This window comes from Sinocyclocheilus anshuiensis, unplaced genomic scaffold, assembly GCF_001515605.1.
Source record: "Sinocyclocheilus anshuiensis isolate Anshui unplaced genomic scaffold, SAMN03320099.WGS_v1.1 scaffold283, whole genome shotgun sequence".
Taxonomy (NCBI): domain Eukaryota; kingdom Metazoa; phylum Chordata; class Actinopteri; order Cypriniformes; family Cyprinidae; genus Sinocyclocheilus; species Sinocyclocheilus anshuiensis.
Window position 1 is genome coordinate 5614024 of NW_015549605.1, and position 12605 is coordinate 5626628.

The following is a 12605-nucleotide window of genomic DNA, read 5'->3' on the forward strand; positions in this document are numbered from 1 at the left end:
GCACGTCCTCACTGCAGAGACACTGTAATTTAGACCTTGGCCTTGATGATGTGGCTCTATTGATCCCTGCCTGCGTTATCACGACCTAATGATGCTTTGTGCTCCACTCCCCCTGATCAATAGAAGGCAAATAGGAGTCTTTGCAACACTTTTATTATCCAAATGCTTGTGCATTACTCCCTCTTCTAAGCCTTTATCAAGCTTGATTTGAAACCTCTCAATCAAACTTGCTTTTATATTCTCCAGACCCTAGGGGGCTCACCTTGTACATCTATTAGGGGAACTATGCCAAAATACTCTGACAAAATGAGAATGTTCGAGGTGAAGATGCTCTCACAAACTTTGTGGCTCCAAGAGGCCATCAGAAAACATTTTAGTTCTCGGGTCGATTGTTATGGACTCTGTCTTGAGACCTCAGTGCTCCACAAGCCTTCAAAGAAGATCTGTTTATAAATGATTTATCGCTTCCTCTTTGTTCTTAAATACGTTTTGTGACTACTTGACGGCTCCCTGCCTCTTCCCAGAATTCTTTCCTGAACTGTTTGACTTTCAAAGAGCAGGTCAAAGGATGAAGCCAATATTCCTCTCAATGTTCAGTGTAGGCTTCCTGACTTGGCCTTCAGCTTTGTTTGAACCCTGGGGACCCTTATGAATTAATTTGCTAACAGTAAGAGTGCTGGTCTAGGGTCATTTCTGCTCCGTTTTTATTATTAATGTTTTCACTTCATTATTGTATCACAACATGAAAGGCAAAACCTGGCTCCTGACTAACAATGAAGATCTCACAACAAGAGAGAACAATGAAGATGCCATTTTTCAACCACTGACGTTTATTTGTTGGTTTTTGTATGCACCTCATCACCTTCCCCGAGGAAAGATTTTCTTGACAGTTATGGGTTGTGTTTGAACACTGCTGCATGGCAGTTTTATGAAGTGAGGAATTTTAAGCTTCACTACCGGCAATAAATCAGAAACGTAACATCAGCTGAACATGGCTACAGCTCATAGTCAGCACCCCATCAGTAGAGTAGAAGTACCAGGACTCATCTTTGTTCAAGTGATAGCAAAACAAAGATGAAAACGGTTTAAGATGCTTGCGCCTCTGAACTACTCAATTATGCATTCATCAAATCAATCTGCATAGGAAACAATCTGCATAATATCCGTAATGAGCATTTAATCACCTGTAAATTTGGGTTATTACCATATTAATGAAGAGGCATTTTTATGCAATTCCACCCATTTGACTCTCATTTTGCCAAGTGTATTCTCTTTATTAGACATTGTTTTTGTTATATTGGTTTGAGATAAGGGATTTGGTTTTTCAGCTCGCTGAGGCACAAAGAAAGAATTTGAGGTTTTAAGTCACTGCTTGCCATTGTCATATGCAACACCTTTTTTAATTAAATGGCATTCACAACAATGTAGGCTTTATAACCCTGATTTCTAAACTATAGTGAAACTGACCATTAAAGTCAACATGAAATTAAAATTCACTATTAAAATACATTTCTTTTTTAGATTCATTATTGCACATCATTCAAAAAAAAAATAAGTGTCTGTTGTTGTATTCTTTGTAATCACAAGTCTATGCATTTGCATCCTTTTTAGCTGTTTTCAACTACTGTAGTAATGCAGTATTTCTAAAATGTCAGTATTGGGACAAAGACACAACACATGGATTTATCTATAGTGGCTTTCGCACCGTGTAGTTCTAGGATCTCAGTTCTAGGAACTAGCCAGCATGGTGGTTCCTAGAGAACCAATTTCCCCCTTGGGACGTTTTCCTGGTTGCATTTGCACCGGCAGCAGGAACTCTGAACCAGCCGACAGCGACGTCTTTATTCACTGCATTTACTCTTGTGCGAAATCCCCTTATGTGGCCATCTTCTCTCTAAATGCATCCTGTTCTCAATTTATTTTTTCTTTTGTTCTCAGCATCAACCTTCCTGAAGCAGGCCCTGGAGGGAGAGTATCCCAAACTCTTGAGGCTTTATAATGAGCTATGGAAGAGGCTGCAGCAGTACAGCGCAAGCATACAGGGGGCGCTTGTGAGCAGTGGTGCAGGTCTAGATGTGGAAATGCCAGTGTCAGAGCATGATACTGAAGATCTGTTCACTCGGACCAAACCAGACTACGAGTGAGTAATATTACAATAAATACACATACACAGTTAAATTTACACTAACTCTCCAACATTTTCATAATTCTGTTGTAATTATTTAACAAATTGATGAAGTGTAGTCCATACAGAAATGTTCTATGATAAATAATAGTTTCTGGAAAATACAGTAGCTGCTACAGGAATTATCACTTTTTTTTAAGACAGTGGTGGCTAATGCCAAGCTGCCAGATATTTATCGTGGTTACAACAGTAACTGTTATGAATTTGTTTTTGTTTTTTTGTAGAAACTATTGTAATTTTTTTTCAAGGTGAGGCCAAACTAATGTTTTGTTTTTAGAACTAAATTGCAACTATCAATTGCTGAAATGATTGCTGACTGACTTTTTTAGTTTGTTTTTTTAGTTTAGCTGTAGAAGTTTATCTACACAACTATCATTTTCCTAATCATTTTGGTGGCACAACAAAGATTTTGTTTAACCGCAAAGTGCTCTCAAAACTGCTCTCATCAATCAGACAGTGTTTCTGCCTTTCACCTGAATGGTAAGATGCTTTAGGAAGCAAAGAAGCCCTTCTACTATCAGACACATTTTCAGACAATCTTTCAGAATGCAGTCAACGTTTCTGCCACTATTCTGATCAAACACCAAGATCCCATAATCACAATTGTCCCCTAAACGGCCCACATTTTACGCACAGTTGCTTGTATCACATAATACAGCTCAAAAAAGCATGTCAAGATGCATGACAACCAGCAATTAAAGCCAAGATTATTAAAGCATTTTGTCAAAAAGTGGCAAATGTGTTTAATATGTCAGGTTGATGTGGGGGGTAAACTATTTTCTTTGTATTTTATTTTGGAGAGATTCAGTAGATCTATATTTGTCTCTAATAAAACAGTTTGCTTTGTGGTAGAATTCAGTGTACTGCAAGCAGTACAGCATTGAACAGCATCTACTGAGTTAAGTTTAGAGATCTATTATTATAGAGAAATCTATTATGTTAATTCACTGTGCTTTTTTCATCTTTAAAAGTAAGATTCATTTGGATTTTAGTTTCTGACATTAATGATGCTGTTTCTCTTAGCCCGTTTAACACTATTGTCAAAATTTCCACAAACTATTATATTTTTTTGCAAGAAGTGTGCATAATTTATGATAATTAATGACTTTTTGCCCTCTAATTCACATTTCCATTATCGTCCAGTTTTTTGCAATTCATTACTGTATTACAGTAAAAAAAATTATACCAACTCTGAGGTGGTTTTATCTAAATCAGCATAACGTATTATACAGCTAATACTATCATGATGTATGAATACAATTTTAAAAAGGATTCATTTTCACATTATAGTGATGAGAATGAGGTTCTACGCATTACTATAATGAGAACTGTCAAATAATATTTTAAAATATACCTCATTTTCAGACTTTACAATATAATGAAAAGTCTGAAACTTTTAATGAAAATAGTAACCGTTGGGGAAACAATCATAAATCAGTTACACTTTTATCAACAATTGGTATGCACAGATCAAACAATATAATAATTATTGGGAATTAAGCAGCTGTCATGTCAGCAAGGAAAACTAATTTATTACAGTGGCAAAATCAAATGCTGGGGGCTTTGATCCCTACTGAGATGAGGAGTGTAAGTAGGCTATTCATTAAGTGTCGTTCAGTTTGCTCTGCTGCACTTTTGATTTAGTCTCGATTTGTAATTATCTCTACGGGCATGCCTCTGATTAAATTCAAGATTTAGGTCAGTGAAATTTCATACATACACGCATGTGACATACATGTCATGTGTTTTTCAAAAAAACAAAAACATGCACTTCAATTACATAAAGTGATGATAGTCTGATGATAGGAACATTGGAAATGAAGGGTCTGACATCATCAGGGTACAAAACACTTTGTCACGTGTCACTTAGCACGTGTTGTCATTTACTTGTTTTACAGTTACAGTTAAGCAAAGGAATAACGTTTTTGACATTTTATTTGTTCCAGTCCAGAGAAGGACCTGAAGGACTCCCTTCAGCCATATGAAGCAGCTTACCTGTCCAAGTCTCTGTCCCGCCTCTTTGACCCCATCAATCTTGTGTTCCCTCAAGGGGGCCGAAACCCATCCTCTAATGATGAACTTGACAGCATCATAAAAACAATAGCCAGGTACACCTCCAAAATGCATAGTATATCATAACTCTGTTCCATCATCATTTCCATACTGTGCCACTATGCTGCCTTCTAATGCTTCTTTTCTACTGCATGGTATGGCTAATTTTGGGGGGGTTTTGCACTGTGTAGTACCTGGTACTTTTTTTGATACCACCTCAGTTGAGGTTCCAAGCGAGCTGTACCGATACTAAAATATGACGTGTAAACACTGCAGATCACTGATTGGTCAGAGAATCGTCACTACCAGCATCATTGGATTTGCAACACAGGACACCAAACCCGCTAGATTTAAATAGTCAGCAACAGCCACTGCTGTATCATTTGTTCGCACGTCTTTTTTTTTTAAACTACTTGCTTTAAACGACCGTCGCACTATAACAATCAGTCTATAATCCCACCAATTTTGAAGTGGTACTAAACTGCAGTGGAAAAGCAAACCGAGCCAAAGTAAAGCAAGCTGAGCTGAGCCGTGCCGTGCCATGCTGAGTCATACCACACAGTGGAAAAGCGCCATAAGAAAGCTCATTTTTGGCCTTGTGTTAAGGAAGTATTGCACGTTTCCTTCATGAAGAAAACAATCCAATAATACACTGCAAGCATTTGGAGTCAAGAGAAATGTCAATTATAAATATAGTTACATTTCATATAATACTAAAATGTACTAAAGGACTAATAATGGACTGGAAAGTATATAGTGATTAGACTAACCATAAGCAGACTACTGATTGTTTTTATTGACTGTAATTTGCTAACAGTTGATCCTATATGTTGTTTTTGCGTGTTAGTGAGCTGAATGTTGCATCAGTGGATTCCGGCCTGACGATCGCAGTGGCCAAGAACGCCGCCAAGACTGTGCAGCTTTTCTGCGTCAAGTCAGAGCAGTTGGTAAGACACACACAGAGATAATGAGCTAGGCTGAGCGGGAGGCTGTCTGCTCTCATGCCCCTCAACCCAGCCAAGGAGGTGACACACACGGTCGGCGACTGAGCTCATTATGAGAGCCAAGGTAGGGTGGGGCTCATCTCAACAAGCATCAGAGAATCAGAGCAACTGCTAAGAGCCGTGACCTGGACAAGAGGCAGGGCGGATTTCAGCCTACCTAGTTAGAGGTGCTACTTGATTTGGTATATAAATAGAAGCCACACAAATCAGGCAAAGGTGAGATCGAGAATGCAATGCTTGGTCGGTAGTTGGTCGACCAAAAAAATAAATACCAGTAGTTGGAGGACAAATCAGTTTGCAACACAATATTCATGCTCTTAGTTTACTAAATGTACTTCTCTGCTGTTATATTGTGGTTAATAGATGTGTGCTTCTTGTGTGCTAAGCTATTGAAGTGGTCAGAGTGGCTGGAGTCTCAATCTCATTGTTAGTAGTGATCCACATTAAGTTACATGGAGATAACAGCCTTAATCAATAAATGGTAACATTTTACTTACAGCCTTTATGTATAATGCATTATAAAAGTAGCTTTAGTGCATTAATTATGCCTTGTAATGCACATTATATGCATTGTACAATCTCATGAATAATTGTAAACACAGTTAATACATTATAACACTTATCAATTCATTGTTACACTTTAAATTCAGTTGCAATTATTTACGACAAGATATAATGCGTTACAACGCACATTATGAATAATTATAATGCATCATATCCTTTATTATAAAACGGATAGTTCCGTTCCTTGATTCTGATTGGTTGAGCCGTGTTCGAAGCTGTTGTAAATTACTCTACAAACATACACCTTTGTTTACTTTGTGTGTTGCTCGACAACCACTTTGTTGCAACCACAACTGATTCTGAGGAACTACATTGTTTGGTGGAAGAATACTGTTTTTATTAATATCATTACACTTTATTTGCTTGGTTTTATTTTGTGAAACCTAACTACGTATATGGAATAACCGTTTTATAAAAGCAATAAGCCTCCACTTCGCGTCGTGCCTAACAACGCCCCTTAGCTGTTATAAATTCACTGTAAACCATGGCTTCTTGGGGCTTATTGCTTTAATAACCCTTTAAGTAAAGTGTTACCCAATAAATCAGTAGATCTGAGTTTGAGTTAACTACAAAGCCAAACTAGCTTTACAAATGAGTGAATCCTCTCATTCCTTAATCTGTCTCATTTCAGTTAATCCGTTTCAGTTAATTCTGCTCTCCAAAGATTATGCAGCTGACTTCTGAGATAGAACAAAAAAATAATTTAAAGAGAACATGAAGTACACATTTACCCTGTTTATTTTCTTGAAACCTGGAGATATCCAGCAATTAAAGAATTGTCATTTCCAAACAAAGTCATGAAAATATTTGTAGCGAAATTATTTTTTAAGGTGTACTCTGCTCTAAATATTTCATCATCTAGAACGAGAGCAGTCAACCTGCTTGTAATTTTCAGTACTCGTGAACACCTTGGTTAGGTTGTTTAGTTATGTTTGATTATGGATGGACAACGGTTAGGCAGGACGGTAGCTCTTCATTAACAGAGTTGAACATTTTTTCATTGACTATAAGGTCTCTATCAAGTAATCTAGTTTTTCCAGTAATCGTTAACGCCTGAGAAATGTCATGGAAATGCACCTGTAACTAGCATTCTGGCATTTTAAATAACTTTTTCTAAGTATTATAAAATCAAGTCTGACTACATTTATTTTGTGCTGAATATTCGGTTTCACTTCAACATTAGGTTCAGTGTTTCACATACTGATTCATGTTATCCAACTCATTTTATTTTCCTCTTAGCTGTTTAAATTGCCTCACAGCTGTAGCAAAATGACCCAACTTGTTCATATAGGTCTATCTCCATTCACTGTGAGCTGGAGGTGTGATTGATTGTTCCTCGCCAGGGAGGGTGTGATTGGATTAGTCCGGTGTCTGTCCTCGAATCATTGGCCCGTTGACTCGATCTGTCTTATGTCAGCAATCAGATGAATAACGAGGGTTTGGTTCTGTTCTTTCCTGAATTACAGATGTGTGTGATGAGCCATCATAACCCTGTGAACTCAATTTAAGGCCAGTTCAGGGCCAAACCTTAACCTCTCCTTGGACTTACTTCTGGAAATGATATCATTGTCGTATATTGCATAAATCTTTCAAGCAGTCGGAAAAATGTCCTCACAATATAGGGAACAAGAAGCTCTCCAAGTCAAGACACAGATGGTTTCTTTTTGATTAAACCCAGTTTAACACAGGCAGCAAACAGACTCCATCAGTTAATGGATGGATATAAATGAAGACAAAGTGAAGGACTGTATCTCTATTGACCTCTCATATCCTTCCTGCTGTGATAATGGAATGGGACTTAAACCAACTCCGATCTACAGATTTACGCAGAGTGCACTTGCAGGGAGAATGATTTCCAAAACGTCGATAAAATTGCTGCCCAATGTGCCATATAGATGATAACCCCAGGCTTTAAGAGTGCTTCTTGCATCAGAGAACCTCTCCGTATGATTCATCTGAGCTGTAGCCTGTGTCCTGATGATGTACATTGTCACAATCCAATCAGTTGATCCCGTGGAAGCAGTTATTGGCAGCTTTCTTCAGTTCTGTTCCTTAGAAATCCTGTATGGTTTTATTTAAACGGACAAAAAAAGTGAAAATTCCGTCATTTATTTATTCACCCTCATGTTGTTCCAAACCCATAAGACGCAAGTTAATCTTTGAAACACAAATAAAAATATATATTTTTAATAAGACCTGACAGGTTTCTGTTACTCCGTTGAAAGTCCAGGCAACCAAAACTTAGAAGATCCAAAAAGGTCATAAAGGCATCATAAAAGAAATCAATATGAATAGAGTGGTTTAATACAGATCTTGTGAAGAGATACGATCGCATTAAATTATGAATATTTAATTTAGTCTTTTTTGGTTACCTGGACTTTCAGTGGAGGACCAGAAACCTCTCAGGTTTCTTTAAAAATATCTTAATTTATGCCTTTAAGATTAACTAAAGACTTATGGGTTTGGAACAACATAAAGGTAAGAAAATGATGACAGATTTATTTTGTGGGTGAATTGTCCCTTTAAACTATAGATACAATAACTAATGGACATTCTCCCTAATGGAAGTTTTTTTTTTCTTTCAAAAATAGGTCAGTGTTTGAGTTTTAAAGTAGCTTCCTGTAATCTGGTTTAGCTGCAGGGGAAATATTTGACAACAGCGCTCTTCCATGAGAATTACAGAGGTATAAGAATGTTTTTGGTCTTCAGGCAGGTTTACCGCAGACCTAGGGTCGCACAGCAGTTCATTTTAGAATGGTTCATTACTGTATTGGACTGCAGATATGCACCGGAGGCTACGCTTTATTTAACATCTGGCGTGAAGGAGCTACCCACCTAGAATTATCACTAGCGTTACTGCACCTTACTTGGCATCTCCACACCTGCCACGGGAAACGTTAATTAACCGCTGCCTTGCCATTTTTAGACTGTTGCCATGGTACCCCTGCTGCCACTATCCTGTGTGGTTTTTCCTCGCAGACGATGTGTGATATTTTTTTCTCCCCAATTTTATTTCCCCAGTCCCCCACCTTTTATGAGAGGTGTGATGTCTTGGAGGTTGTGCTGCTTTTTTACGATTTCGGCTTTGAGTTGTTTTGTCTGTAGCAGTTTGTTTATGTCAGAAGGCAGCAGTGTGGCACGAATACGTGTTTGTGTGCGGTGGTTCGCTCGTGACTGAGACAACATTTTGCTTGTTAGTTCCTGTGGTGTGGCACTGAGCTGGGCAAATCCTTCTTCTTTTTCGTCTCCCTGTTGCTCGCTCGTCAACCCACAATGCCAGCTGCTTCTGCTGTCTGAGCTCCATGGTGACACCCAAGTCTCAGCATGCTGACCACTGTGCCACCACTGAGCAAAGCGCTTCTGACCTCAGACGAACACTGGGACATCTGGGGAAATTAGTGGAAGCCTGCGGTCGCCTCGCTTTTGATGTCGACTCCTTGATTATTTACTGAGGTATTTGGCTGTGATGCTCAATATTGTTTTAATCTCTCATTTTTTCTCCCTTCTTTCTTTCTTCTGTATTTCTCTCAGCTGTGTACACAAGGAGATGCCAGTCAGGTGATCGGACCCCTGACGGAGGGTCAGAGGAGAAACATTGCCGTGGTGAACTCTCTTTTCCGTCTGCAGCAAGCTGTGGCTAAAGTAAGAACACCAGCTCTCATTCAAGACACTATAGTCACTACAGGTTTATTTCACTCCACAAAGTCATTTATTCATCCTTGTGTTGTTCCAAGCCCATATAACTTACTACCTTCTAAAAAACATTGTTTCTTTTGTCTCATTTTAACAGTATTCTCGAGCTCCAAAAAATAACAACAACAAAAAAAAAATCACTAAAAGTACTACAAAAATGTAACCGTGAACCACAAAACCAGTCATAAGGTTCATTTTTTTCAAATTGAGATTTATATATAATCTGAAAGCTGAATAAATAAGCTTTCCATTGATGCATGGTTTGTTAGAATAGGACAATATTTGGTACAACTATTTGAAAATCTGGAACCTGAGGGTGCAAAAAAATCTAAATATTGAGAAAATCGCCTTTAAAGTCCTTAGCAATGCATATTACTTATCAAAAGTTAAGTTTTGATATATTTATGGTAGGAAATTTACAAAATATCTTCATGGAACATGATCTTTACTTAAAGGGGTCATATGATGCGATTTCAATTTTTCCTTTCTCTTTGGAGTGTTACAAGCTCTTGGTGCATAAAGAAGATCTGTAAAGTTGCAAAGACTAAAGTCTCAAATCCAAAGAGATATTCTTTATAAAAGTTAAGAGTCAGCCACACCTACCTAAAACGCCTCGTTCTAACACGCCCCCACATATCTACGTCACGATGTGGGAAGATTTGCATAACGCCGCCCAAATGTTCACGCAAAGAAAGAAGGCGTAACTTTTATTCTCACTGTAGTATTGTTGCCGCTTTCCGCCATGTCCTGAAGACGCTGTGTGCTTCGTTGTGAAAGCGAAACTACTTTGTTTGGTCTTCCAAAAGAGGACGGTTTTTTTACTTTAAACCGCATAAACACATTTCATTACACCAAATACACAAAATTTACAAAATATTTGCATCATCATATGACCCCTTTAATGATCCTAATGATTTTTGGCATAGAAGAAAAATCAATAATTTTGTCCCATACAATGTATTTTTGGCTATTGCTACAAATATACCCATGCTACTTATGACTGGTTTTGTGGTCCAGGATCACAAATAGTCCAAACGACTTCAACATATTTGAATATACTCTGCTCCAAAAGACATTTAAGAGGTGTGGTAAATGGGAAGATCAAAAGGTTTGGTCTGTTCCTTGCACAAAGCTTTGAAATATGCTGATATAGCTTTCATAGCACTCAAAATATAGTCCAGAAGACCTAAGAACTACTTATATTGTCCGTATTCATTTTCATTGTATTGTAAATAGCTCTCCGTACATTCTGCTAATCATCTTCCTTTGTGCTTCCCATATTAAAGAAATAAACAAGGTATGGTGAGTAAAGGGTAACTAACTACCCCTTTAAAACTCCAATTAAAAGAATACGAGTTGTTCAGTTAGTTTGATTGGCATGTGCCAATTTTACAAAATGCAAAATGGGTCAATCTATCTAAATTTCTTTTCTTAGTATTTGTCTGGATAATGAGAAATCAAACCAAAGTTCTGGTTTGGCATCCCATAGATGTTTTGCCATGATGTGCTTCCTAAAGCTGTGTTTTATTAACAGATGATCGTAAAAATTCACTCAGCAGGATGTATGAAATCACTGTTCCACACCAAGGAAAGATTTTGTGGGGCGTTTAAATAGAAGTCAGCGTGAAATTATTATAGAGTCCTGCTGTATTAAAAAACTCCTCTATGTGTAGAAAACAGACCACCTGTCTATAAACAGCATATGGCTGCAGTGCCTTTACTCAGGAGAGAGTCTTGAAACTGCAGACTCCCCACCAGTCATATCTGTACAATATGAGTGGTGATATTTCAGAAGTGGCTTTTTTAGCACCAGCTGATGTAGTTCCCAGTCTGCCCCATTAAAAAAACATGCCAGCAGCAGCCAAAGCTTTTTCCTTGCTGGTGTGATTAATAAGGTAATAAAAAGAGATTTCTCTATGATTAAATATTTAAACTGAAGGTGATCAAAGTTTTACTGGTGAAAAGTGAAGGTGCTTGTTCCAGTAAGATTATTTTATTAGGGCCTGAACTTTGAGTGAAGACAGGAATTAATATTCAAGGACTCTAAACATTAAATAATTGCTGACTTTGAGTTGTTTTCAGGTTATATCTGGACTGGGTACCTTCCCTCCTGCAGCAGAGCAATCGCTTACAGCATCTTTAGAGGTAAAACACAAACAACAAAATTCTGTTTACATCAGAATCACTACAAAGATCATACGAGGGACATCCATAATTCAGTTAATATAGCTTCTTGACAAAAATAACAGTATGCTAAAAACATCACAACTGGTCACTGGCAATACATGTTAATAACTTAACGGGGCCTAACTACACATGGTCACATTAGTAACATTATATACATCTTTTTGGTTTGAATATCAGCTCTAAGCAGGTAATGTCCTCTATATTCACAACATTCATTTCATGGTGCTTTTCAGCAACAAGTGCACTGCACTATTTATGCAGATAGTGGTGCATGATACACCATCAAGCTGTGAGCATTTGTGCATTCGTGATAAAGATTAACAAGTGAGCACACGTGACAATGAACAAAAGGGTCAAAATTTTGATAGAGCTGCTGCAGCTGTACACAAGCACACACAGAGTCTAGAGGTGGTTTTGGAAAGTAATTGGGTAAACATTGAGCTTCTCTGAATTCAGTGCTCTGTCCCCTGAGGTAAATTGGCTATCAGATGAGTAAACTGGTCATTCTCTTCCCCTTTGTCTCTTTTAACGAAACCTGCCAGCTGTACGGATACGCACACACGCTTTAACCCTTGATCTTTAAGTGTAAACAACAGTCCAAGGTGAAAACACATTACCACACTTTACCACCCGCTGTCCTCAGAGTTGAGGCAGTGCTCTCCTCCCATGTAGGGTATGTTATATCGATATCCCTGTCCCTAATGTTTCACTTGATGTGGATGTACAGTCTTGTGGCCATCTTTTGCACATGACTCATAAATCCATGAAAGCATGGTTCATTTACACTTCAGAGCACCGCCTATGCCCTTTGGAAAGTGTGCTACTTGTCAGAGACTTCCAGAGATCCCAGATGCACCTCCATCACCAGCAACAAGTGGTAGTTCTGCTTCTCCCCAATCCTCATCACATCGCACTAGGAA

At 38.1% G+C, this 12605-nt stretch overlaps 1 protein-coding gene across 1 annotated transcript in view; it reads left to right on the top strand.

Moving 5' to 3' along the window:
* LOC107658957 (conserved oligomeric Golgi complex subunit 5-like) overlaps positions 1–12605 on the top strand; it is a 71146-nt gene that overhangs the window by 49852 nt on the left and 8689 nt on the right. The window contains exons 12-16 of the mRNA XM_016447701.1: positions 1939–2140; positions 4132–4293; positions 5085–5184; positions 9337–9447; positions 11581–11643. Coding sequence (XP_016303187.1) covers positions 1939–2140; positions 4132–4293; positions 5085–5184; positions 9337–9447; positions 11581–11643 — 638 coding nt within the window. The remainder of the gene's footprint in view (positions 1–1938; positions 2141–4131; positions 4294–5084; positions 5185–9336; positions 9448–11580; positions 11644–12605) is intronic.